The sequence below is a fragment of the Anomaloglossus baeobatrachus genome, chromosome 1 (assembly GCF_048569485.1).
Source record: "Anomaloglossus baeobatrachus isolate aAnoBae1 chromosome 1, aAnoBae1.hap1, whole genome shotgun sequence".
Taxonomy (NCBI): Eukaryota; Metazoa; Chordata; class Amphibia; order Anura; family Aromobatidae; genus Anomaloglossus; species Anomaloglossus baeobatrachus.
This window is the reverse complement of record NC_134353.1, coordinates 741,542,289-741,570,284: the sequence shown is the minus strand read 5'-3', so window position 1 is coordinate 741,570,284 and position 27,996 is coordinate 741,542,289. Positions and strand designations below refer to the sequence as shown.

The 27,996-nt window shown below is 40.7% G+C and overlaps 1 protein-coding gene across 12 annotated transcripts in view; it reads right to left on the bottom strand.

The window, feature by feature from the left end:
• Positions 1-27,996, bottom strand: part of PITPNM2 (phosphatidylinositol transfer protein membrane associated 2) — a 487,362-nt gene that overhangs the window by 39,099 nt on the left and 420,267 nt on the right. For 5 of the 12 annotated variants that reach the window (XM_075322875.1, XM_075322901.1, XM_075322882.1 and 2 more), the window contains 4 exons: positions 20,887-21,057; positions 14,482-14,631; positions 6,455-6,619; positions 602-805 (listed from right to left, as the gene is read on the bottom strand). In XM_075322875.1, the coding sequence (XP_075178990.1) occupies positions 602-805; positions 6,455-6,619; positions 14,482-14,631; positions 20,887-21,057 (690 nt within the window). The remainder of the gene's footprint in view (positions 1-601; positions 806-6,454; positions 6,620-14,481; positions 14,632-20,886; positions 21,058-27,996) is intronic. The other 7 variants (XM_075322907.1, XM_075322922.1, XM_075322914.1 and 4 more) reach the window with 7 other exon arrangements.

Sequence of the window (27,996 nt, the reverse complement as noted above, 5' to 3'; positions counted from 1 at the left end):
AGAACTGCTCATGGTTCTGGATGCATATTGGACCTGACAGTTTCCCTTTAAATGATTGACTTTAAAGGAAAAATAACTTTTACTGAGGAGCTGGAATAGCTTTTCTTGGAATAATTTCGAAGCTGGTAGATTTGCAAAGGAGAGAAAAAAGCTAAGCTCCAAGGACAGTGCTAAAATCTCTTATATATTTATGGTATATTGTTAATGTTTATATCGACCCTGTGATTTCCTGAACTCCACAACTTTTCCTTAGTGTTGTAGTTTCAATGTTGAGGAGTGACTATACACCATTTGTTTTGTTTTTTGTTTTCTTCTGTACAAAGCTAAAAGTAAATGACAGATACACATGTTTACAACCTATGATATGCATGAATGAAAGAAACATGTAAAAATAAACATGACATAGAAAATGGTGTGAACTGGAAGCAGAATGTTAATCTTGAAAGAAGTGTGAAGACCTTTGAGCAGTTTAGAACCAACTATTCTGACAAATTAATATAATGGAAAGATGCAGATTAAATGTGCCTGGAAGAGGGGTTACAGCCTAAAATTCTAGCTAGTGGAAGGGTTAAAAGTACGACATCCTCTCTATCTGGAATACCTTTGGAGATGTCCGAGCCTTGGATGCCGGGGCTGGTGCTGTGCTTCCAATCCCCCACCTCTAGCATTCTTCCTATATGACTTTGCTCAGTATGGTACTGATTAAGTTTTGTAGGGGAACTAGTTTTTGTGTTAGGTTTGTAAGGGAGGGCAAGTTGGGACAGAAGACTTAGCTTTTTGGAATGGTTAAGATGATTTTTTGATTCTAAAAGGAACAAAGCAAACACACCAATTAACACCACAAAACATGCAAAATCACGTCACAATTAATATGTCTTCCAGCATAAAGTGCATTTAATAATTTGTTGTGTGTTTTTTTTTCTCATTCAGGAATTATTAAATGTCAGTAGAAGTTGCTGGAAGACATGAAAATTAAATAGAAACTGAAAAATATTTTCATTTCACGGATTAAAAGGTGCCAAAAGTGCATGTGTTCCTTCTAATTCCACAAGTGTTCCCAAGCTGATTTTTTTTAGTGAGACCAGCATGTGAGAGCTCTCGGCAGAAACCACGTCCTATGGCATTTTAGACTGAAATGGCTAAATAAATGCCCCAGCTTGGAATTATGTTTTGATGTTCTCTTTTAAACAATGATCCTTTCAATGGATTTTTCCAAGCAGATGCACAGGGCACTACTGCAATTAGGAATGTTTGATGAGAAGAGGCTTTACTATTGTTATGAAGATTTATTATGCATTATGACCAAAATGAGTTGAACCGTTAAATGAGTTTTAGAGCCGGTCACAATCCATACTGTATGGGTCACAACTTTTTACTGCTTCACATTAAAGGGGTTGGCCGGCCTTAGGCTACAAGAGCACTATGTTACTGGAGACTTGTGAATCCTCACATAGCATGCACTACTCGTTATTAGGAATCTCCGTGTGACCGCAAGTATGTGATTTGTATACATGCGGTTACATGCCCACTAGATGGGTGCAGCCTCACTCAATTCAAGTCTAGTGGGAATGTGGACGGAAATATGGAAATCAGATACTTGTGGTCACATGACAGCATGCTACCGGCAGAATCCTCACAGTGCGCGTGATATCCACAGGTCTGCAGGAACAGAGTGACACACAGCAACTGCAGAATTATAGCCTGACACCAAACAACTCTTTTAACGGTTTCTACAATACACAGTAGATAGCAAAGTTACAGACTCCATTTGTTTTCTAGAATACACCTCTTTAACTTAGGTGTAAACAAAATAAAAAAAAATGTTGTTAGACATTTAAGTTTTCATTCTTTTTCTTGCCTAAGACATTAGTATGAGTATGGAGACATTTTTCAGTGCTGGTCAAAAAAATGTTGATAATATAAGCCATATGTTAATTTAGACAATCATCATAAAGGCTTGCTGCTACATTCAGTTCAGGGTTAAAAAAAACAACAACAAAAAAACATATGAAAAGTGGATTATATGATAATTAGAACAGCAAATACTGGATCTCGATTTGTGCTGGTAACTTTCTCTTAGAAAAACCATCTCCAAAGATACATCATGCATTCTGACGATCTTTTAGGCAAGGTGCATGCAGAGCAGAGGGATCTGTCTTAAAAATACAGTACAGTACGTCACAGTAAAGTTATTTCAATGTGATCTACAGCATGCAATATAACTGAATGTGAGGATAGATTCATGCAGGAAAAGAGAAGGTTATAGCTAATTAGAAAGTATATGAAGACATGGAGAAATTCTGCAAACCGGAACATCCATTCATAACAGGCAGTAACTACAGCTATTGCAAGAATCACTAAGCAGCAAAGCATTTAAATAGGTAGTCCTGGTTAAAAGTGTTGGCACTCTTGAAATTATTCCAGAAACTGAATTATTTCTCCAACAATCTTATTGCAATTACACGTTTTTTTATACAGACGTTCATTTAATTAGTGTGAACTAGAACAACAAAAAACACAGAGGGGAAAAAAAGGCAAATTGGACATAGTTTCACACATAATACCAAAAATAGGACAGACAAAATTATTGGTACCCTCAACTTAATATTTGATTGCACATCCTTTGGAATAAATAACTGAAATCATTCGCTTCCTACAAGCTTCTTACACCTCAACTGGAATTTTGGAGCACTCTTCTTTTGCAAACTGCTCCAGGTCTCTTATTTTTGAAGGCAACTTCTCCCAAAAGCAATTTTAAGATCTCTCCACAGGTGTTAAATGGGATTTAGATTCTGACTCATTTCTAGCAACTTCACAACTCTCCAGCTTTTTGTTTCCATCTATTTCTGGGTGCTTGTTGAAGTATGTTGGTATCATTGTCCTGCTGGAAGACACATGACCTAGGACGCAAACCCAGCTTTCTGACACTGGGCACTACATAGTGACCCAAAATTCTTGGTAATCTTCAGATTTCATGATGCCTTGCACACTGTAAATTTTAAAGAAATTATGTCTCCGGCACTTTGTAGAAGAAAGGAAAAAAGGAAAAACAAGCAACCATATGATTCCGAACTTTCTTTATTTCACTAATTTTTGATGCGGTGTATGATCTCAAAAAAATATTTAGACTCCAGTGCACGGCTCCATTGAGTCTATATACGGTGAGTCAGGACATATATTATTCTGGTTTGCACATTGTAAAGACATCCAGTGCTAGAGGCAGCAAAACAACCCCAAAACATCGACCACATTTGACTGAAGGTATTGTGTTCTTTTTCTTTGTAGTCCTCTTCCCATTTTTGGTACACAGAATAATGTGCTTTACGAAAAAAGCTCTATCTTAGTCTCATTTATCCACAAGATGCTTTCCCATAAGGATTTTGGCTAACTCACATATATTTTGGCAAACTGCAGTCTAGCTTTTTTATGCCTGTGTCCGCAGTGGGGTACTCATGGGTCTCCTGACATAGGATTTCATTTCATACAAATGTCAGCAGATAGTTTGCACATACATTGATGACGAGCCTGCAGAACAGCTTGAATTTGTTTGGAAATTGATTGGGGTTGCTTATCCACTATCTGGACTATCCTGTTTTGCTACCTTTCAACAATTTTTCTACATTTTACTTCCATGTACACCTAGGGAAATTAGCTACAGTGCCATGGGTTGTAAACGTCTTGATTATGTTGCACACCATGGACAAAGGAACATTAAGATTAGTGATGAGCGAGTACTAAAATGCTCGGGAGCTTGAGGCTCGGGCCGAGCATCTCAAAATACTCGTGTACTCGGCCCGAGCACCGAGCCCAATGTTATCCTATGGGAGACCCGAGTATTATTCTGAAATGACCCCCGGCAGCATGTAGAAACCATAAAACTGTAAATTAAAAAAAAAAACGTGCGTGTGTGTGTAAGCGTGCATATATATATACACGCGGAGTGGAGTGCGGGAGGGGCCGTAGCCGAGCGGGGAAGTGTCGGGCTAAAGGCACGGTCATGCTGTGCGGGCCGGCCAATCACTGCAATTCAACAAGTAACAGGGCTGTGGCATTGCAGTGGTCTGCCAGCCAATCCCTGCATAAGGGATGGCTGTAAAAAGAGCGCCAACATGAAGACCACGAGTACAGCACGAGTATCGCGAGATTACTCGGTCCCCGCCGAGTAGCCCGAGTACATTGATACTCGTGCGAGTACCGAGTAGTAACAAGCATACTCGCTCATCACTAATTAAGATCTCTGGAGATGGACTTCTAACATTAAGTTTGTTGATATTTTTCAACTATTTTGGTTCTCAAGTCCTCAGACAGTTCTCTTCTCCTATGTCTGTTCTCCATGCTTAGTGTGACATAGATACACAATGTAGAGATTCAGTCAACTTTATTATCTGTGTGAACTTCAAATAAGAAGGAATGGCGGCAACTCACTGGTGAATATTAACGGCAATTTTTATTGCACAATCTGCGGCATTGTTACAATGTAACCAGGGAGGGGGGAGTGCAGGGGCGCCGGACGACGGCCGTTTCGTGCGAAACGGCCGTCGTCCGGCGCCCCTGCACTCCCCCCTCCCTGGTTACATTGTAACAATGCCGCAGATTGTGCAATAAAAATTGCCGTTAATATTCACCAGTGAGTTGCCGCCATTCCTTCTTATTTGAAGTTCATATTGGATTCCTATACCTCGGCAGAGCACCACAGGGATCGGCTGGAGATCTGTGATCCAAGGAAAAACTACAGACTCGTGAGTACACACCTGGGCTTGCAGTGCCTAGCCTTCTCTTTTTTATTACCATTTATTATCTGTGTAATTTTCATATTGCCTACACTGGTTACCTGTCACATATGAGTTTAAACGAGCATCACATGCTTGACACAAAGTTGCCTACCCACAATTTTGGAAAGGTGCTAACAATTTTGTCTGACCCATTTTTGGAGTTTTGTGTGAAATGATGTTTAATTTGTCTTTTTTTTTTGCTCTTCTTTTTAGTGTTGTTCCAATACACAGAAAGGAAATAAACGTGTATGACAAAACGTGTAATTGCAATAATTTTCTGTGAGAAATGCTTAATTTTTTGGAATAATTTACAGGATGCCAACAATTTTTGCCATGACTGTATAAAGACAATGAAAGTATACGTGGAGAAAATCAATCTACATATAGGAGCATGCTTACAACCATATGGACAAGCATATGTTCTTTCTTTAGAAAACAAACACACACAAAACACAACTAGCAGGGTGAGAAAAGAAAGCTGATGCACTGAGCTTGGCTATCAGACATACCTAAAGCAGCCGTCACAGCATGGGGAGCATGCTGGAGTTTAATATATAAAATCTAGACTATGCATGGTAGAGCAGACGCAAGCGAGAAACATGTATGCCAAGTAGGGAATTGCTTGATTCACCTGTAATAAGAAAATATCCACCCATCATGTTCAGCTAAGTGGCAGCTCCTTAAAGGGAACCTGACAGCTGCCCTAGCCACCCTAAACCACCACCAAGCATGCACTGCAACCTTTCTCAGCATTCTAACACGCGATTGCTAACTAATATAATATCAACTTTGAAGCTGCCCTCGTGCTAGGCAAATTAGTGCTTGACTAGTCTGAAGGGGAGCGTTGATTAGCCCAGACTAATCCTCCTTCTAATCATGTAAGTTCACCTCTGTGGACGAGAGCATCAAGATTTCCAAAAGCAATGTCCCTGCTGGCACTTAGCATATATTGTGCATGTCTCTGTGAATGCGTAATGAAGCCAAGTGTACATTCCCAGCTTATTCGTTGCACTGTGCACATACAAAGAGAAAAAGCGATGACGTAGATCTGCACCAGCTATGAAATTTGCAAAGAGCTGCTGGTGACATCACTCTTGCAAACCATAATGCTGACGCCTACAGGGGCGTACCTACAGGATTAGAGGAAGGATCAGTACAAGGCAATCGATACCCCTTCCAACTAGTATAGCACCAATTTGCATATCAGAAACGTAGCTTCACAGTTAATTTTATAGCTAAGCCACAAAATGGGGCTTTTAGAATGTAGGGAAAGGTTGCTATAAACTCATGGAGGCAGTTTAGAGGGGGCTAGGGCAGCTGTGAGGTTCCCTTTAAACGTCAAGTCCCTGCCGACTTGGAAATAGCAGCTGCCACTTCATATACTTATTAAATTTTATCAAAGCAAATTGGTAGGCTAATATTAAAAAGTCTCCAATGTAGATAGTTCATTGTCACAGCATTCATCCTATTACCGCTGTTGTGTAATTAGTGGCTTTAGCTTATTAGGCTGTCTACGAAAATTATTTTTCTTTAGCTGAAACCTTACAATGATCTCCTTCTGGACAGGGATGATAGTTCTAATACCGCTACTGAAACAATCAATATAGTTATGTTTTAAGATCTACAGGGCTACAAGTGCTATGGAATATTAGATCACACTTGTTAGGCAACAAGGCACTTACTGTTGGCTATGTTTGAAGCCGTGTAACTGTCGGCCATTCCAGAAACCTGACTTGCAATGCTGATTTCACTTGCTCTTCTGTACCCCCTGAAGTGGGGAGCAGTTATGGGGGAGGAAGGGGAGGCATTTTCCACGAAGACTGCACCATGAAACTGAACAACATCCGCTATGAAACCGAAAAAACAAAAACAGGAGAACAAGGAGAAAAACAAACAAAACAAAGCAAAAGTAAAATTAAAAATCTAGACCCAAACAGGACAAGAAAACAAGAAGGCATTAGGAGGGATGAAGATGCAACATCTCAGATGTGAACGTTGTAAAGCATTCAGAAACACAAAAGAAAATAAAAAGATGTATTAATTGTCAAACCCATACAAAGACAAGCAAATGAAATATACACCTGGAGTTTATTTCATTCCAAAACTTTCAGGAAGGGAAATGCAAATGCTGAAAAATAACATTTGCGCTAAAGTCGGGATTTAAAAAGAAAAAAAGTAGTTTGATGCAATACAAACCCTTTAGCTAATGACATATATTTATATACATATATATGTACATGATATAATTATATGGACACACACACACAGACTGGTCTATGTACACATATATACATATATAAACGTATGCATTTACATATGCATTCAGAAGGAATAATGGGAGAATATCATAGGTAGGACTGAAATTAAAAATACAAAGGAGGTAACTTCAGACTGCAAAATAAGGGGAGTATATCGGTTTCATATGGTCTCTTAGTTCTTCCTCAATACATTGTATCTTTTTTTTTTACCATTATTGACCTCTACTTTTGAAATGTTCATAATGTATAGTTTTTGGAAAATAAGATATTTATCCTCTGGCCAGAGATGCACATTGTCAGTTATTATATGTATCGCTTCATAGCACTAAAAATTTAGGCTTTACCCTCTCTTATGGGACGTTGTTTGACAATGATGTAGGAGTAGTAAAGTTCCACTACTTTAATTCTCTTACCCCTCTCCCCACCACCCCAGTTATACAGTATTAGAAAGAAAGGGCTCCCCCAACCAACTCTTGGCCATTGCTTGCATCTGGTATGCAGCTCAGCACATTTCTTAAACACTGCTGTTTTGGGGCATTTTGTTTTTCAATTCCATAAAATCCTTTGACATAACTTAAAATATAGGCTTTACACTTTACTCGTTGCCTGTCAGTTCTTTAAATGTATGTGGAGAAAGGAATTATTTTGTTTAAAGGGAACCAGTCACTCTTAGAAATGCCATTTATCTGTTAATATAGGGTAATCCGCAGATAACTAACATTTAAATCATCCATAGCTGCTATAATGGAGCAATGGTTACAGGGAAAAATGAAGTTACATTCGCCATGCAGCTGCTCACATAGCTGCAGGGAAGGCTGTCAATAAACCGGGCGCGTGGTGGGGATTAAAGCCATTCTCATTCAATAGTAAACGACAGCTATAGGGAGATTATAACTTAATTTTTTCATGGTAGCCATGGCTCCAGTAAGCAAGCCAGGTATGACCTAGATGCTCTTTGCCTGTAAATTTCCACTATTTATACAAGTAAACAGCATTTCTTCAGGTGACAGGTTACAAATAAAGTATGGTAATGTTGCAACAAAATCCTCTATCCCATACATACCCTATCACCACTATGTTGTTGTACCTGACCGTGAGATTATTGACTATATCGAACAGACTTAAAGGGAACCTGTAATCAGGTTTTCCCCATATAAACTAAAATCACCACCCTAAAGGCCCTGTCACACACAGAGATAAATCTGCGGCAGATCTGTGGTTGCAGTGAAATGGTGGACAATCAGTGTCAGGTTTGTGGCTGTGTACAAATGGAACAATATGTCCATGATTTCACTGCAACCACAAATCTGCCAAAGATTTATCTATGTGTGTGATGGGGCCTTTAGGCTATGTGCGCACGAGAAAATAGACTTTTCTTAAGAAAAATCTGCACCCTCTGGCAGAATACCACACCTGCGGCAAAAACCGCGGTAAAACCACATCCACGTTTTTGCCGTGTTTTTTTCCGCGGGTTGGTCCCTTCGGTTTTTTACCATTACCTATGGCAAAAAACGCAGGTACCTGCAGAAAAGAAGTGACATGTTGCTTCTTTTTACTGCAGAAATTCTGCAGCAAAACCTGTAGAGGAAAAAAATGCAATGTGCACACACCATTTTTTTTTTACCATAGGTTTTGCTGGGGAATGACTGCAGAAAGGTTATGAACATTTTCTGCAGCAATTCATGCAGCAAAACCGCGGCAAATTTGCGGTAAAAGAACGCAACGAACGCACAGGGCTTTAAGCCCTGTTACACATCACTCCAACAATCAGTATATAAGCCCCCTGCTGATCCATGAAAATGCAAGCACAGACCAGTACTGGTGTGTTTCAGCCTGCCTTCCTCAGTACGGAGAAAATTCCTGTAATGGGCATATGCCAGTTCCAGTTTCACTTCCCGAGCCTCTGCTCCCTCAGGAGCTCAGAGTAAAGAACATCTGTTCAGCTCTGTGCTTCATCTGCACAAACTCGAGATTTGCAGCTCTAAGTGTATGACATAGGAGACGTTATCCACGTTTTTCAAGACAGGAGGGCCGGCGATTGTGGGGAGAGAAGAGGCACCAAGCACAGACTAGCAATGCCCATCGGACCACACTGCACCAATTAGGATATGGTGCAGGAAAATTATAAAGGGTATTGTTATGGATCTGCGGAGGATTGCAGGAGCAGTGTAAGAGGGCTTACAGGTGGTGGTTTTAGCTTGGGTAAAACCTAGTGACAGGCTCGGGTCTCTTTAAAGGATCTTCCTGTAAAAATGTCTTTATAATAGTGTTCTAAAATAAGCCTGGTAGTTTATACAGTTTTAAGGATGCTAAATAAAACTAACTCAAAAAGAAAAGTAGAACATCTGCTTAATGCCAGCAGATTCCAGCCCTCATTTTGCGTTGGCCCTATTGAAAAGGTTATCCACAACTGCCTATGTACCCGTTTTTAGAATGCTCCCCCTATATTCCTTAAGCATGTTACATAAATGTGTATTTGTTAATAATGCACACATACAATAAGCACAATAAAAATTGTGTTACATCTGTACAATATCTTTTTTCTAATTAACAGATTGATTTTTTTGATAGCCATAATGAAAAGCATTAATTCAGTTTTATGGTGATGCCACCCTTACCAAAGTGACAGCAGGTTATGAAACTTTAGTATTACAGAATAAAAGATATGAAAGAGTACTAATGGATGCTAATAAACAGAGCTGAAATAAAGATTAATGACGTTTATGAAATCATAAAATAATAATGATATTAATAAACAATTCTACAAGATAAATGCACCATAGTTAAAATTCTGGATACCAAACCATGAAAGCCTAATGCTTATTTTATGTGGTTTAGACATAGCAAAGCCAATGATCTTAGTGACATATACCCTATACAGTGCCCTACATGAAGGTTAACGCTATATAATTTTGCATATAAAGACATAGACAAGATGAAAATATACAGTGAAGCATGCAAAGCATCCACAATTAATAATTCTGAAAAATGGAATCACGCACGCAATGTAGCAATTTGTGACACTGTTTTTTGAGCCAAAGCAAAAAGTAGATCCAATGAGGAAAGAAAAATATGAAATAAAACTAAAGGCCTCCAGACATTACATTACAGTTGATGAAAAAATAAACATTTCAAGCTATAAAATGATTGCTCATGGGTAAAAACTTGACCGTTCATGACCAAGCCAGGTTTTAGCATACATATGCATTTAAAGGCTCTAAAACATTTTCTTGTTTGGATATGCATATAGTTTTTGCCCTTTTTCATCTTGGTACCTGGGGCTTAATTTTTATATACCTTTTCTTTTTTTTGCTGATATTAGAGGAGAATATCAAGAAAAATATGAAATACGTGAACTTTTATTTATTTTTATTTTATCTTTATGGCCATAAATTACTTCTAAAAACATTTTAACTTGCTTTCTCCTTTCCATAGAAATTATTTTTATATATTGAACATATTTTTTCTCATTCAGTGCAAGTGGGTCTAGAAACAGTAATTCAGACTGGCAGTATCTTTTCCTCGGTTTTCTTTTATTTGTTCTTATTTTTTTCTTTATATGTCTATAGAGATGGAGCCAAGTAAACTACTCAGCTGCAGAACACAAGTCGTTCAGAATGAATGATTCCTTGGGCCGATCAAAGACAGTCTGCCATAGTTTAAAATGAAGGCAGTCTACTTTGGTTTTGATCTGTGGGAAGTCTGTACAAAAGATGTTTTTTTTAATGAATATTCCCAGAAAAATCGTTAGTTACTGTACACATATGGCTACGATGTACAACTATATTTCGCAACATGGACTAAAATGTGAATGTTTATTTCGACATTTATTTATATTGCTGATTGAATGATTGTTTAACAAATGTAATGTATGGGAGCCTTTAGACATCTTTTCTCTTCTGTGAAAAAAAAACAGCATATGTGATTCCAGCCTAATAGTTGTAGCATTCAATGAAGCAGAAATATGGAAAACAGGAGGTAAAGAGCAGCGTAGAATTTACATGATGGCTTGATTTATTAGTTTTGTGAAAAAAACGTTTGCTAACTAGGTCTTAAAAACACTTTTAAATCTGCATAAAAAAAAACTATGCAGGTCAGATATAACAAAGTTTATGTACGTGTCCTTATTGATGTGTCTGAATCTGAAAGCTTTATCTATATGTGATATCAGGTTCTTGTAATCCATTCAGCACTTGTAATTACATTTGCTAGCATATCTTCTAGATGCATGATTTAGGAAAGTATCTGTTTATGGATTTCAGCCTCATTCACACTTGTATTTATATTTGATCCATACTGTGTACTATATAGCAAGTCAATATATTCTGCATAGGAGATGTATAACAAACCTACTCCAAAAGAGACACAGAAAACAATGCTACTATGGTGGCTTATAGTGTGGGAACATGCTTCACCAGTATGTATTGTGTGCAAGATGTGAAAGTAAAATATTGGACGTATGAACAACTCAATTGCTATTCTGCACCTATCTCATAATGTCAGAATATGGAGCGAATACACACAAGTATGAATGAGGCTAAAAGAGGACCTTTCACCAGTTTGGTTTGAGTATGTTAATATGGCCACCGTAGTGCTTATTTTTTAATTTCATCTCTCTGTTGTGGAGATCTTAGCTTGTAAAGTTTAGATTATAATTTAGGTAATCGCTTAACTAAATGGTATCAGAGATTTGTCCCTGGGTGCACACATTTGACCAGTCATAAACCAAGGACACAAAAATGGAGTTTTAAGTGCTTAGAAAACTATCCTGACCATTCCTAAACAGGCATCATCACATGGGAAAAAAAAGAACGTACTCTCCTCTCCACACTGATCTCTGCAACTACTGTGTAGAGAGATTTCGAACCAAGGAGACAAAAATGGAGTTTTAAATGCTTAGAAAATTATGCATTAAAATTGCAGAAAATAGCCTCAAACAAAAATAGAAAGACGAAAAAGGCAGTGCAGAATTGACCAGACACCAAGCACAACATACCATAGAATGTCTAAAAAGATCTGTACAGGTAGGCTATGTTCACACAGGGCTTTTTTGGTAAGTTTTTTTCCTGACCAAAACCTGATCTTGTGGCAGGAACTCTCCTTTGAGTCATCCGCGTTTTTGTGCGTTTTTTAGTGGTGTTTTTGCTGCAGATTTGGTGCGGATTTGCTGCTTTTTTTTCTCCAAAATGTGTTGTATCAATGAAAAAACGCAGCAAATCTGCAGCAAAGAATTGACATGATCATTCATTAAAAACTTGACCAAAAACGCAGGTATTTGACAAAACAGGAAAAAAAACCTGATGTGTTTGTGTGTGTGTGCATGAGATTTCTGAAATCTCATAGACTTTGCTGGGACTGTAAAAAGCAGCTTTTTATTAGCATGGATTTGCATAAAACCAAGGCAAATCTGCAGCTAAATAACGCAGCAAAAACTTACCAAAAAAGCCCTGTGTGAACATAGCCTTATAATTCTTTTTATACATTGTATAGTACGTTGTGCTTGGTGTCTTGTCAATTCTGCACTGCCTTTTTCATCTTTTTATTTCTGTTTGTTGCTATTTTCTGCTATTTCAATGCATTTAATAAATCAAGATAATTTTCTAAGCATTTAAAACTTCATTTTGTCTCCTTGGTTCGATCTCTAGCTACACAGTAGTTGCAGAGATCAGTGTGAAGAGGAGAGTATGTTCTTTTTTTTCCCATGTGATGATGCCTGTTTAGGATTGGTCAAGATAGTTTTCTAATCAATTAAAACTCCATTTTTGTGTCCTTGGTTCCCTGTATGTTTACATGTGGAGTTGCTGTTAATGCCATTTCTGAGCATTCACCATTGCTGTCCTATGGACGATTTTGTGAATTAGACATGCAGCCGGTAGGTATTGTTTTGCTTTCTGTGTAGAGATTGTAGAGTAGTGCCGAGTTATATATCATTACAAACACTTGCAGATTTCATTTCACAGCAGTCACTGTGGAGCGAGGGTACTAGCTAACAGCATTTTGAGAGAAGTGTTTGCAATGATACATAACAGCTCTGCTGTATCTCTACACAGGGGCTGCAGAAATCAGTGAGGAGAGCATGTTGTTTTCTGCCCTGCATGACACCTCCTGCTTATGACTGGTCAAACTCTTACAGGGGAAGAAGTACACCCCCCCCCAAGAGACAAATATCTGGTAACACCCAGTTGAACTTAAAGGGGTTGTCAGTACTTGGACAATCCCTTCTTATTTCCCAAGTTTGGAACCATTAAAATAAAAAAGCTTATATTCATCTCCTGTTCTGGTGTTGCTCTAGCGTTTTCAGTGCTCGCATTCCTGTGGCTCATATGAGGTTGTGACATCACTTAGCCCCGTGCCCAATCACCACCGGCTTCTCTTTCCCTGTCTTTCGACAAATGATTAATCAACAGAAAGTGAGCGGCCAGCTGAGGCTCTCACTTTCTGTTGATTAATCATTTGTCCAAAGGTGGTGAGAGAGGTGGTGACTGGGCGCGGGGCTTGTGCAACGGTACAACCCCTCATGAGCCCAAGGAATGCGAGCACCAACAACACTAGGACACACCGGCACAGGAGGTGAATATAAGCTTGTTTATTTTTATGGGGAATAAGAAGAGGTTTTCCAAGTAGTGGAAAACTCCTTTAATATACATTTTAACCAAAACTTTACAAGCTAATATCTCTGCAACTGACAGGAGAAATTAAAAAAATAAAAACTATGTTTTTATCAGCACTGCAGTCACTATTGCATCATGTGGCCAATTTATCAACCACAAACTGTTGAAAGATCCCTAAGGCTATGTGTCCACGGTAGAATGTTGCTGCGGATTTTTCTGCATGAAAATCCGCGACTTTCGCGGCAAATCCGCAGCTTTTTTTGCCGCGGATTTACCACGGAATTGCCGCGGATTTTCATGCAGATTTTTTTTTTCCCCATTCTATAGCCAAAATCCGGATCAAAATCCGCAACAATAATTGACATGCTGCAGATTTTTCCGGATCAAAATCCGCGTCAAATCCGCCGCGGAAAAATCCGCAGCATGGACACAGCATTTCCAAAATGCCATTGAAATGACTTGGAAGTGCCGCTGCTGCAGATTTTCGGAAAATCCGCGGCTTTTCCGCGAGAAATCCGCGGCAAAATCCGCGCATTTTCCGCAGCGTGGACACATGGCCTAAGATGTGTATGACCTGTAAAGTTTAGCTACCGACTAAGAGATGTCTCATGTAAATAATCCATTGTTATTCATAGGCGGGACTAACGTCTACGACCCTGCTAACACCAGGGAAATCAACGTCTGTCCAATGATTTCACTACCGCAAAAGTAGAAATAAAAATATTGTTTAAGGCATTTTTTTATATTGATGATAGTGACAGAAAAGCTTTCAGCTAAGACAGCATTCAGTAGAGAACCATGGAGCAAAGGAGAAAAACAATAGGAGGGGATGATACACACACTCAGCACAAGTGGCAGATTTACTGGAAGTGTCTTGGCAGCTTAGGACAGGAACAGGGATACTGGTTTCCATGACGCCATCTTGACGCTGGAGAGCAACCGCTGGGCTGCCTTCCATGAGAAGGATGGGGTTGTTCTGTACAGCCTCGACTGGATGAAGATGAGAGGGAAACAAAAATAAAACAAGACAAAACGCTACAAACATGTAACCAGACAATGTAACAAAGAACATACATTCTACACACTTGTTTTGAAGAAAATAAATGAAGATTTCCCCTTGTCACATTACATTCTATAAGTCTTATTGTTTTGGGTCACACCATTATTAACATGTGAAGCCCTCTTAAAGTAAAGTAAACTTTTTTTAACATCATATTAATATTTTATCACCATTGGTTACATACATATACTATGTTTGTATCTGTTTTTGTTTTGCCACTCTTACGTTTTAAGCTTGTTCTTACTATGCACTGTCACACATATATGTTGTTAGGGAATGTTCACACACGGCATATTTTTACACTACAAAAATGCAACGTATTTGTCCCAAAAAAAATGCACCAAAAACGCACCATGGCATAAACGCATCAAAATTGCATTGCATTTTTGATGCGTTTTTCCCAACCTTTTTTTAAGTCAAATCTGTTGACAGGAAGGGCTCAATAACGCTGAAAAAACGTAAAAAGAATTGACATGCTGCATCTTCAAAAACGCAGGCAAGATGCAGCCAACAAGAGATGCCCCGTGTGGACATCAAAATCTCATAGACTTTGCTGGGAGAAGAAAATGCATCCATTTAGGTGCATCTTTGTGACCTCAAAAACGCAACAAAAGATGCCCTGTGTGAACGTAGCCTTATGCAGAAATCATCAAAAAAGAAAAAATTACAGCTGAAAGATCTGATTACTTCCAGAATTGTTTTCTTTGACTATTTAAAGGGAACCTGTAAAGTCCAATATGCACCCAGAGCCACGAGCAGTTCTAGGTGTATATTGCTAATCCCTGCCTAACCGTCCCTGTATCTAGTAGCATAGATAAAGGGATCTTTAGAAAATGTATTTCTAAAGATCCTTTATGATATGCTAATGAGGCCAGTGACTAGTCACAAAGGCGTTAGCTCCTATGCTTATTCCGCCCTCTTAGCGTGTTAGCACACCCACAGGGCGTGATAATCTACTGAATTTCCGTTAGCATAAAATTGGGAAAGTATGACTGCAGGATACGATTATAGATGATATGATTGATGTCTGATATCAATAGGTTGGTATGGAGCTTTATATCCTAAACAACAGGATATTACGGCCTATTAGAAAGGGATTTCATTTTTTTCTACACAGCACGCTAATCTACATTTAATGTATACGTGTTATTTATCGATTTCATTTCTTGCTCATTTTAATCTTACAAGTGTCTGGAATCAGTCTCAGCCTATATTCACACTACAGTTTTTTACTTTCTGCCAGGTTTTGGTATTCCTTATGGTCAGAATGCTGAATTTAACAGTGCTAGTCTTAGTACCAAAAATACTACAATGTAGATGGAAACCTAGCAAAACTAGGACCGCAGTGATTCTGGGTCCATTATTAACAGCACAGATAAGGTAAATGGTAACACAGCCTCATCTAATGGTTGTCAGCTTTCACAGTATGCACGTGCAGTTTGGTTTTTACATTGTACAGGTAAAACTAAATTGAAAAATAAGTAAAATCAGCATGATAATAAAAAGAAATGTCAATTTCACAGCAATATTCAAAGCTTCACATTTCATTTTCATCAGCAATTAGAAGATCCCCATGCTCAAAGATGGGTCAGCAGTGGTAATAAAAAGTAATAATTGCTTCTGCAGCATAAGAGAAGCACAGGGACTCCACGGTCGGCCATATCCAGCCAGCTTCAGAGAAGCTATTCCAAGCTGTACAGCAAACAGCTTGCGAGCGTTTGCCCCTTGCTTATGGGACTGGCCACCTCACAGGCCTAACTTTCACAGTACACTACAGAATTAAAAATCCCCCCGTTTTTGACAACGGAGAGTATTTTTAACTAGAAGGAAATAGCAAAATTGCTTGTCTTTACATAAACGTCACAATTTTACCCATTCAATAAGATAAGACAACCTTTTTAATATTAACACTCAAAATAATTGCGTTTCTAACAAAAAGGAGTCCTGAAATATTCAACACACCTCTACTTAAAAAAAGCAAACAAGAGGCAACAAATGGTTACAGACAACATGCTAAGCATTAATTCTGAGCGAGCACTACCATGCCCGGGTGCTCGGTACTCGTAACAAGCAGTTGCATGTTCGGACAGGCTCAACTCATGTACTGAGAATAATGGAAGATCTTCAGGAAAAATGCTTCAGTTTCCCACTGACTTCTAGTATGCTCTGGGTACTCTAGTCGAACCTATCCGAGCATCTGACTGCTCGTTACGAGCACAGAGCACCCGAGCATGGTAGTGCTCACTCATCACTAGTTACAAGTACCGAGCACCTGAGACTGGTAGTGCTCACTCATCACTAGTTACAAGTACCAAGCACCCGAGCATGGTAGTGCTCACTCATCACTAGTTATAAGTACCAAGCACCTGAGTATGGTAATGCTCACTCATCACTAGTTACGAGTACCGAGCACCCGAGCATGGTAGTGCCCGCTCATCACTATTTACAAGTACCAAGCACCTGAGACTGGTAGTGCTCACTCATCACTATTTACAAGTACCAAGCACCTGAGTATGGTAATGCTCACTCATCACTAGTTACGAGTACCGAGCACCTGAGCATGGTAGTGCCCGCTCATCACTATTTACAAGTACCAAACACCAGAGCATGGTAGTGTCCACTCATCACTAGTTAGGAGTACCGAGCACCTGAGCATGGTAGAGCTCACTTGCCACTAGCTACAAGTACCGAGTATGGTAATTCTCATTCATCACTAGTTACAAGTACTGAGCACCTGAGTATGGTAATGCTCGCTTATCACTTGTTATCAGTACTGAGCATCTGAGCCACCTGAGCATGGTAGTGCTCGCTTATCATTAGTTATGAGTATCGAGCACCCAAGCATGGTAGTGCTCGCTTATCACGAGTACCGAGCACGGTAGTGCTCGCTTATCACTAGTTACGAGTACCGAGCACTGTAGAGCTCGCTCATCACTAGTTACAAGTACCGAGTACCTGAGCACAGTAGTGCTCGCTCATCGCTAATTATGAGTATCGAGCACCTGAACATGGTAGTGCTCGCTCATCACTAGTTACAAGTACTGAGCCCCCGAGCATGGTAGTGCTCACTCATCGCTAGTTACAAGTACCGAGCACGGTAGTGCTCGCTCATCACTACTAACAATACAAATATCTAAAACTGGGATGATCTTTCAAGAGGTACGCTCACTTCAATAAAATACTGCAAAGTACTGTGACAATGTTATTTGTACAAATTTATATTTACTCTTAACTGACATTAGTAAGCAGTGGTGTGACTTGAACCTTGTATGTCCTAAAGCAAAATCTCGAACAAAACCCCCAACAATCATGGGTCTGTAATGGAATTAATCTTTTTATACAGGCCAAATGGGCTTTTGTTTCCACTAGTCTCCAGGGCAGTGGTGCAATTGCAACTACTGTACCCACTATAGTTATGCCCCGTTAGTAAGTCATTAGTAGAACAGAGAGAAGGCCAGCTATTACAAGTCTTTGACAGGTATAAATTAACACCACGATCCATAGTGTTCATTATTTGACACCTCTTGTGTGTACAATGTACTTAACTGATTTAACTCTAAGCTTTAATTTTGAAGTTCTTAAAAAATATACTGGATAATAATTTGTGTGCTTGTGTGACATCCAACAAGTTGCCATCAAGGTGCCAACTATCCTAAAAAAAGCTAATAGGATGTATTGAGGTGGCACCACCTACACTTCCATTCTCATTTCTTATGGGAAGATAGCCACTAACAAAAGTACTGGGACTGTAAATCTGGAAAATAAAATAGCAATTAGTCTTCTACATTCCACATAATAAGATAGATGTCCCATGTGTCAACATTTTTCCTAATAAACAATGAGGCATGATATATATCACTGATGTCAAATGCCTCGTGTTGTTTTTATCATTGATCCTTATGACATTTAGGAATTTCCTAAAATATTTACTGAACACAGCTAACAAAAATTTAGAGTATGTTTAGCTAAAGATCTGATTTGACCAAATTAAATGTTTAAGAACAAGTCAGTATCATCTGATATTTATTAAACACCACATATCAGTCTATACTAGATTATGCCTTTAGAGGGCTTGTCCAGTCGAAATCTTTACGTTTGCAGTTACTCTATGTAACTGCAGACTTATGAATAATCACAGCGCAGTCACTGTGCACTGTGATGATTTGCTGGTTTCAGAGCCAGAAACGGCGGTCATGTGACTGCGAGTGTGCGAAATGCAGACTCTTGGCCAGAATCCAACTAGAGGACCCAACCTCATGCAATACACTGGTATTGAGATAGGCAGTGCCAATCTAGTCGGAATGTGACCGGGTGTATGCATATTGAAAACTCGCAGCCATATGCCCGCCATTGCCGACTCTGAAACAGGCGAATCCTCACAGTGCACAGTGGAAGCAATGTGAGGAATCATAAGTCTGCAGTCACATAGAGTAACTGCACACTTTTGGATTTAGACCGCACAACCCCTTTAAACATCACTATTGTGTCTGAATAAATGAAATGGAAAAAATATATCAGAAAAAAATGGGTTTAACAACGTATACAGGATTATTATAGAGAAAACAGATTCGTTTTCTAATACCATACACCACAGTTGTACTATAAAAGGTTAAAAGAGGTTTTCTGTTCTTCTCTAAAGGCCAGAGTCACACTTGCGAGAGACTTGGACAGGTCTCGCATCGCATCACCCGACACAACCGCACACTCTCCTGACAGGAGCCAGTCTGCTGCATGTATTTCTATGCAGCTGAGATACTCCAGTCCTGGAAATGTGTGGCCATGCCGGCTGATGGGATGCGAGACTTGTCCAAGTCTCTCGCAAGTGTGACTCTGGCTTAACATAAATTTCTCCAGTGACTTGATGTGACTCCAGATTGCTGGATCCTGATGGATTGAAATCACGTGCCGACTAGCTTCTCCTCACTTCACTCTATGTTCAGTGTTGTTAAAGAAAATGTAGCAGCACTGGCAATTTGAAAGAGGGGGTGCGCGTCTCTGTGACCTGAGCCCACAGTCAGCAATAGTCAACAAATATGAAATGAACCTTTTATTAATCCATGCAATGTTTCAGCTTCAGTGAGCTTTTCTCAAACGTGTTCAATTGAGAGAAGCAGGTGAAAAGCTATTCAGCACGACTGCAAATATGCAAATGGCATACCTGCAGTCACGTGACCATCCACTGAGGCTAGAAAATCCTGATAGTGTAGACATTGCACACTGACAGAATGCAGGAATCTACAGCCACATAAACAGACTGCAGAATTGTATTCCTGAAAACCATTTTAATTATCTGATGAGAAAAAAAATAAGAAATGAACAAGAGTGAAAAGTGTTGCCTCATCTACAACAGGGGATATCTGGAGACTGACAAAATAGAAAATAATATTAAATTTATATAAGGGGCCAATATATACTAATGATGTTATTCGCTATATTCACAGCTGACTAAAGTGACGAGATTAAGGCCCGTTTCACACGTCAGTGAAAAACAGTGACGTTTTTCACTGGCGTGTAAAACACGCACATGTCCCTGCGTATGCCGTGAATCACGGCACACGTGGGTTGTCTAAGTGCAATCCGGGCTCCGTTATCCGTGGCCCGTGCTTGCACTTAGAAATCAACTCACCTGCGCCCGCTCCCGCTGTCCATGGTGCTGATCGCTCCCGCGACGCAGCATCTGGCCGGCGGTGACCCCCGCAGCAGCTGCTTCCGGGTCGGCTGTGTCACGCATAATGAATATGCGTGACAGTAATCAGCCGGCTTAGAAGCAGCAGGGAGGACGGGCTGCAGAGGACATCGCTGGACGCCGGGTGAGTTAAAATGTTTATTATTTTAAATGCACGTTTTTTTTCTGGCACGTGTTTCACGGACCACTCCACTGCGTGGTCCATGGAACATCAGTGATGCCAGAAAAAAATGGACATGTCTCCGTGCAACAATCACGCACACGCGGGTACGCTGCACGGAGACACGTGCAGTGAAAAATCACTGACGTGTGAGCAGACCCATTCATTATAATGGGTCTGCGTATGTCAGTGATTCTGGTACGTTTAAAAAAAAGCACAAACGTACCAGAATCACTGACGTGTGAAAGGGGCCTAAGGAAGACACTAACTGAAGCTCATACTTTGTAACTTTATATAAAACATACTTTAATATGTATGAATTGTGCAGTACTGACTTACCCAGGAGGGCTGAGTTACCATCCCCCAAAGGAAACCTCTGATACCGAGGGACATTGAATGGAGGCATCAGATGGAACTTCTTCTCTAAAAGTGGTTCAATGCGGGATGCAGATGGATCAGCTGGATGGAATAGGTTGTAAACTTGCTGGCAACCAGGCCTAAGCTGGAAAACTGTCAGTAAAAACAAGACCAGATTATATAAAGATGGCATGGACACAAAGTCTCACACGCAACATATTCTAAGGCGCTGATCTTCTTCAGGATTCAGCAATAACTCTGTCGGGATCTTCAGATATTGTACAATACTACACTGTACACATTGTGAATAAAGACCTTCAATGCTCAGTTTTTCCCTTATTCTAAGACAATGTAACCACAAGTCTTCATGAATGATTATACACAATTTCCTAACTTAGGAAGTCTGCTATATGTATACAGTAAACTCCGACTTTCTACAAATTTGAAGCTGGCAGCATACACTAAAAAATGAGTTTTTACACTTTTACAAGTTGACATTGACAATTTTCAACAACTTTAACACAGAATTAATAGAAAATGCAACTAGAGTCAGAAACAGTGCTATCATTAATAAAGCGGAAACTCTCAGTGACACAATGATGCAGTAATTGTAATGAGAAACCATTCAAAACCAGAAACCTGTGAAATTTCATAACAAAAAAAAAATAAAGTTTTGTTACATCAATTCTGATCAAATGTATTACGATATTTTCTTGTATAGTGCTTACTGTATAATTCATCTAAGTTCACACGAGTGTATGAAAAATCATGAGATTTTCATCCAGGATTCAAAAAAATGACAATTTTGATCTCAATTGTCATCCTTATGACACTTGTTTTCACAAATCGGCAGTTATTAACCTTTACAAGACAGAATACACTTTCCTATGTTAAAGAATTGCAATGTATTCATAAAAATCAGATGATTCACAATTGATCTCTTTGGGATCAGATTTTTTTCTGATATACTTAAAGTGAACCTGTCAGGTGCAAAATGGATGCACCCAGAACTGCTCATGGTTGCTAATCCCTGCCTAACTGTCCCTGTATCTAGTAGCATAGATAAAGAAATCTTTAGAAAAAGTATTTCTAAACATCGTTTATGATATGCTAATGAGCGCAGGGACTAGTCACAAGGGCATTAGTTCCTGAGCTCATTCCGCTCTCTTAGCATGGTAGCACACCCACAGGTGCTAACATGATATTCAATGCAGTATCACCAGCGGTGACGCGCGTACCTGTGTCTGCTGATCTGAATGCCCGGCACTTCCGATTATGCGCAGTATGAAGCCGGGTATACACGTCCCGGCCTTAGAGATGTCTAGCGCGCATGACCGGAAGTGCTGGGACTTCTGATCAGCGGTCACAGGTTCACGTGTCACAGCTGGGATGCAGCATTGAATAGTATATTAGCATGCCCCTGTGGGCATACTAACATGCTAAGAAGGCGGAATGAGTGTAGGAACTAACGCCGTTACGACTTCTACCAGCGCTCATTAGCATATCTTAAAGATCTTTAGAAATACTTTTTCTAAAGATCTCTTTATCTGTGCTAGTGTATACAGGGACAGTTAGGCAGGGATTAGCAATATACACCCAGAACTGCTCGTGGTTCTGGCTGCATATTGCACCTGACAGGTTCCCTTTAAAAAAACTAGTGAATTCTACGACTCTTTTCAAGTGCGGATTTGAGCTGTGGGGAAAAAAAAGACAAAAAAAAACCCCTTATCTAAACAAGCTTATTGAATACCTAGTCCGAGTGTTGTCTGTGAACTGTCAGTTTTTTCGCGGAGAGTACTCAGACCAAAAATACAGTCATGTGAACTTGTCTGTACAGTGAGATGGACTCCTGTCTTTTTCAAGCGCATACAATACTTATACACACTATTAATAATTTGGAAGTCAAAATGGCTTCATACAAGGAAATCTATGGAAATACAGGAATAATATACAACATTCATGAATGTATTGGCCTGGCTAGGTTAATCTAGTAGCCCATATGTATATTAGTCTGTAAGATGAAAGTTATCTTAAACACGTTCCTAAACACCCTTAGTGATTGCCTATAAGTATCTGCATGTTTTCCTTATTGATTCAATCATAAACAGGTTTATTTTACGTTTTCTGTCAAAAAAACACCATTTAATCCTAGGTCTTCCTACTGAATGGCCGCACAGTGGTGACCGCGAGGCACTAATCAACATGAAAGCACAGGAAGAGAAGAACGCCTTATTTTACAAATCAATATAGCTGAATGTCAAGTTCTCTTGCAGTAAATGTGTTTTATTAGTAAATTTTCCTCATAGACTTATATAGGATAAGGAAAATCTGCAGATAAAAAAATACATGTGTTTTTAGTGCGTTTCAGCAGCAGAAACATGAAAAACACATGTAATCCAAACAGCATATTATCAGTAAATTTTTTTATCAAAGCTAAGTAACAGGAGGCATCCAAAATAAAGCAGTTGTCTTTAAACCAAGACCTACCAATAGGAGACAAAAACCACAGCAGTAAAAAATATGAGAAAAATGCATGTAAAAAAAACATACATTTATATTACAGTACAGTTGGAATAAATCTGTGAATTTGCACTTTTTATATGATGCATGCCATTTTCAGATCGTGCTGGCTCCCCTCTCTCTCTGTTTGGTTGTAGTTACGCTACAAATGTCTGGTGGCTGGTCACCACCATGCTATGCACGCCTGATCTTGGTTTGCAATATATTCCTCCTGTTGGTAGCTGTACACATTCAGTTGCTTCACCCTTTCCACAGGCATTGCTAATTAAGCACCATACTTGGATCTGGTCCGCCTTTATCAATGGTTGCTCTCTGGCACTGGGAGGGTCAGTTCTGATATAGTCCTGGTATGTGTAGAGCTTGCTCCACATGCTGGGACCTGGGCTGGCCTCTATCCACAATTGCCTCTTTTGCAACATAGAAGCGGTTATATATACAGGTTACAGGTATGTGTGCTCCATTATGGTTCTGCTTTTAACTTTATCTAGTAGGCCGCATGGCACATGAAATACAGAATATAGAGTAGGACCCCCCTATTGAGATTTGCCGTGACGTTGGCAGGGGTGGCTCAAAGAATTGATCAATTATTTGCTAAAAATCTCATTTATATTACAGTACAGTTGGAATGAATCTGTGAATTTGCACTTTTTATATGATGCATGCCATTTTCAGATCGTGCTGGCTCCCCTCTCTATCAGCCTGGAAGTGTGAAATGCACTGCAGCAAAAAAGAATGTTGTTTTTTTGTTTTTTTTTTAAATTGTGAAAAGTTTATTCAGAGGGTCATTTATTATTCAACCCCTCAAACCACCAGAATTCAGTTTGATTCCCCTAAAGTATTAAGAAGTATTTCAGGCACAAAGAACAATGAGCTTCACATGATTGGATTAATTATCTCTTTTTCCAGCCTTTTCTGACTAATTAAGACCCTCCCCAAACTTGTGAACAGCACTCATACTTGGTCAACATGGGAAAGACAAAAGGAGCATTCCAAGGCCATCAGAGACAAGATCGTGGAGGGTCACAAGGCTGGCAAGGGGTACAAAACCCTTTCCAAGGAGTTGTGCCTACCTGTCTCCACTGTTGGGAGCATCATCCGGAAGTGGAAGGCTTATGGAACTACTGTTAGCCTTCCACGGCCTGGACAGCCTTTGAAAGTTTCCACCCGTGCCGAGGCCAGGCTTGTCCGAAGAGTCAAGGCTAACCCAAGGACAACAAGGAAGGAGCTCCGGGAAGATCTCATGGCAGTGGGGACATTGGTTTCAGTCAATACCATAAGTAACGTACTCCACCGCAATGGTCTCCGTGTTAGACGAGCCCATAAGGTACCTTTACTTTCAAAGCGTCATGTCAAGGCTCGTCTACAGTTTGCTCATGATCACTTGGAGGACTCTGAGACAGACTGGTTCAAGGTTCTCTGGTCTGATGAGACCAAGATCGAGATCTTTGGTGCCAACCACACACGTGACGTTTGGAGACTGGATGGCACTGCATACGACCCCAAGAATACCATCCCTACAGTCAAGCATGGTGGTGGCAGGATCATGCTGTGGGGCTGTTTCTCAGCCAAGGGGCCTGGCCATCTGGTCCGCATCCATGGGAAGATGGATAGCACGGCCTACCAGGAGATTTTGGCCAAGAACCTCCGCTCCTCCATCAATGATCGTCATTTCATCTTCCAACAAGACAAAGACCCAAAGCACACAGCCAAGAAAACCAAGGCCTGGTTCAAGAGGGAAAAAATCAAGGTGTTGCAGTGGCCTAGTCAGTCTCCTGACCTTAACCCAATTGGAAACTTGTGGAAGGAGCTCAAGATTAAAGTCCACATGAGACACCCAAAGAACCTAGATAACTTGGAGAAGATCTGCATGGAGGAATGGGCCAAGATAACTCCAGAGACCTGTGCCGGCCTGATCAGGTCTTATAAAAGACGATTATTAGCTGTAATTGCAAACAATGGTTATTCCACAAAATATTAAACCTAGGGGTTGAATAATAATTGACCCACACTTTTATGTTGAAAATTTATTAAAATTTAACTGAGCAACATACCGTATTTTTCGCTTTATAAGACGCACTTTTCCTCCCCAAATTTTGGGAGGAAAATGGGGGGTGCGTCTTATAAAGTGGTAGCGGGGGGGGGGGGGGTCCTGTCTGAGGCGATCGGGCGGGTGCCTGTGGCTGCATGCAAGCGGCCAGGTACCTGTACTTGCATGCAGCGGCAGCCGGGTACCCGTGGCTGTGCGGGCGGCAGCGGGTGCTGTGTGGGGTCGGCAGCCAGGTACCTGTGCTTGCATGCGGTGGCAGACGGGTACCCATGGCTGTGTGCGGGCGGCAGCCGGGTGCTGTGTGCGAGCGGCAGTCGGGTGCCCGTGCAGGTACCCGGCTGCCGCCCTCACACAGTCACCCATCTGCCGCCCGCACACAGCCATGGGTACCCGGCTGCCACCGTACGCAAGCACAGGTACCCGGCGGCTTGTACGCAGAGTGGGCGGGCAGCCTGCTGGCTGCCACTCTGTGCATGCGGGGCGGGCGGCTGTGCAGCTTACCAGTTGTCCGCGGTCCCACTTTCAGATGATGGCGCCGGTGGAGCTCTTGGATGAGAGCTCCATCTGCGCACGCGCTGCTCCGGGAGTCAGCGCGTGCGCAGATGGAGCCCTTGGATGAGAGCTCCATCTGCGCATGCGTCGCTCCGGGCGCCATTACTTGAATCGGGACCGCGGACACACTCCACCACTGAGCCGTCGCCGCCGCTGCCACCACTGAACCGGGACCGCGGACACACGCCACCACTGAGCAGTCCCTGCCGCTGCCACCACTGAGCAGTTGCCGCCGCTCCCACCACTGAGCCGCCGCCGCCGCTGCCACCACTGAACCGGGACCGCGGACACACGCCACCACTGAGCAGTCCCTGCCGCTGCCACCACTGAGCAGTTGCCGCCGCTCCCACCACTGAGCCGCCGCCGCCGCCGCTGCCACTCACTGCACCGGCCTGCTGCACGGCTCACACGCCACGGCTGCTGCCGCCACCACGGACCCCACGGATCCTGCCACCGCGGACGCCACCGCGCCTGCAACCACGGACGCCACGGCACCTGCAACCACGGACCCCGCTGCCACTGACCTGCCGCGCCTGCCAGCACAACCTGTGCCTCCTGTGACCCCGCTTCACCACCACTGCTGGCCCCCTCCGGTAAGAGAACACCGGAGTATAAGACGGACCCCATTTTTCTTTTTTTTACCTTTTTTTTATGTCTAAGTTTGGGGTGCGTCTTATATTCCGGTGCGTCTTATAAAGCGAAAAATACGGTAAATTGTTGGTTTGTAAGATTTATGCATCTGTTAATAAATCCTGCTCTTGTTTGAAGTTTGCAGGCTCTAACTTATTTGCATCTTATCAAACCTGCTAAATCTGCAGGGGGTTGAATACTACTTGTAGGCACTGTATATATATATATATATATATATATATATATATATATATATATATATATATATATATATATACATATATATATATATATATATATATATATATATATATATATATGTAAAAACTGTTGCAGTAATGCTGCAGAGAATGTGCAAAATAAAAAAACCTGAAAAAAAATTGTTGTATTTCTTATTAATTACTTTTTTTCACCATTTACATATGAAATACTAAATTCTTAATTATTACTAAAGTATTTTTTTTCCTGAACCTTTTTTTAGCCTCAAAACAAACATCAAATAGTTCACACTTCCAAATTCCAAAATAAAACAAACGTAATAAATCCGGCCCATGGTGTTACTAAACTTCTCTCTCTCTCGATCTAGGTTATATACAATATATAACAAAAGTGAGTACACTCCTCACATTTTGGTAAATATTTTATTATATCTTTCCATGGGACAACACTGAAAATATGACATTTTAACACTATTTAAAGTAATCAGTGCCCAGCTTACATAACAGTGTAAATTTGGTGTGGTGCCCTCTAAATAACTCTACACACATCTCAACATAATGTCTAAACCGCTGGCAACAAAAATGAGTACACTCCTAAGTGAAAATGTGTCCAATTAGGCATTTTCTCTCCCCGGTTTCATGTGACTCATTTGTGTTCCAAGGCCTCATGTGTGAATGGGGAGCAGTTGTGTGAAATTTAGGGCTATCGCTAACACTATCATCCTGGTCAACATGGCACCTCAAGACAAAGAACTCTCTGAATAACTGAAAAAAAAGAATTCCTGCTCTACATAAAGATGGCCTAGGTTATAAGAATGTAGCCAATACCATGAAACAGAGCTGCAACAAGGTGGCCAACACCATACAGCGGTTTAACAAGACAAGTTCCACTCAGAACAGGCCTCGCTATGGTAGACCAAAGAAGTTCAGTGATCGTGCCCAGCATTATATCCAGAGTTTGTCTTTTCGAAGTAGATGTATGAGTGCTAGAAGCATTGCTGAAAAGTTAATGGGGTGACGGGGGTCAGCCTGTCAGCGCTCAGACCATAAGCCACACACTATATCAAATTGGTCTGCATAACTGTCATCCCAGAAGGAAGCCCACAAACAATACGCTGAAGACAA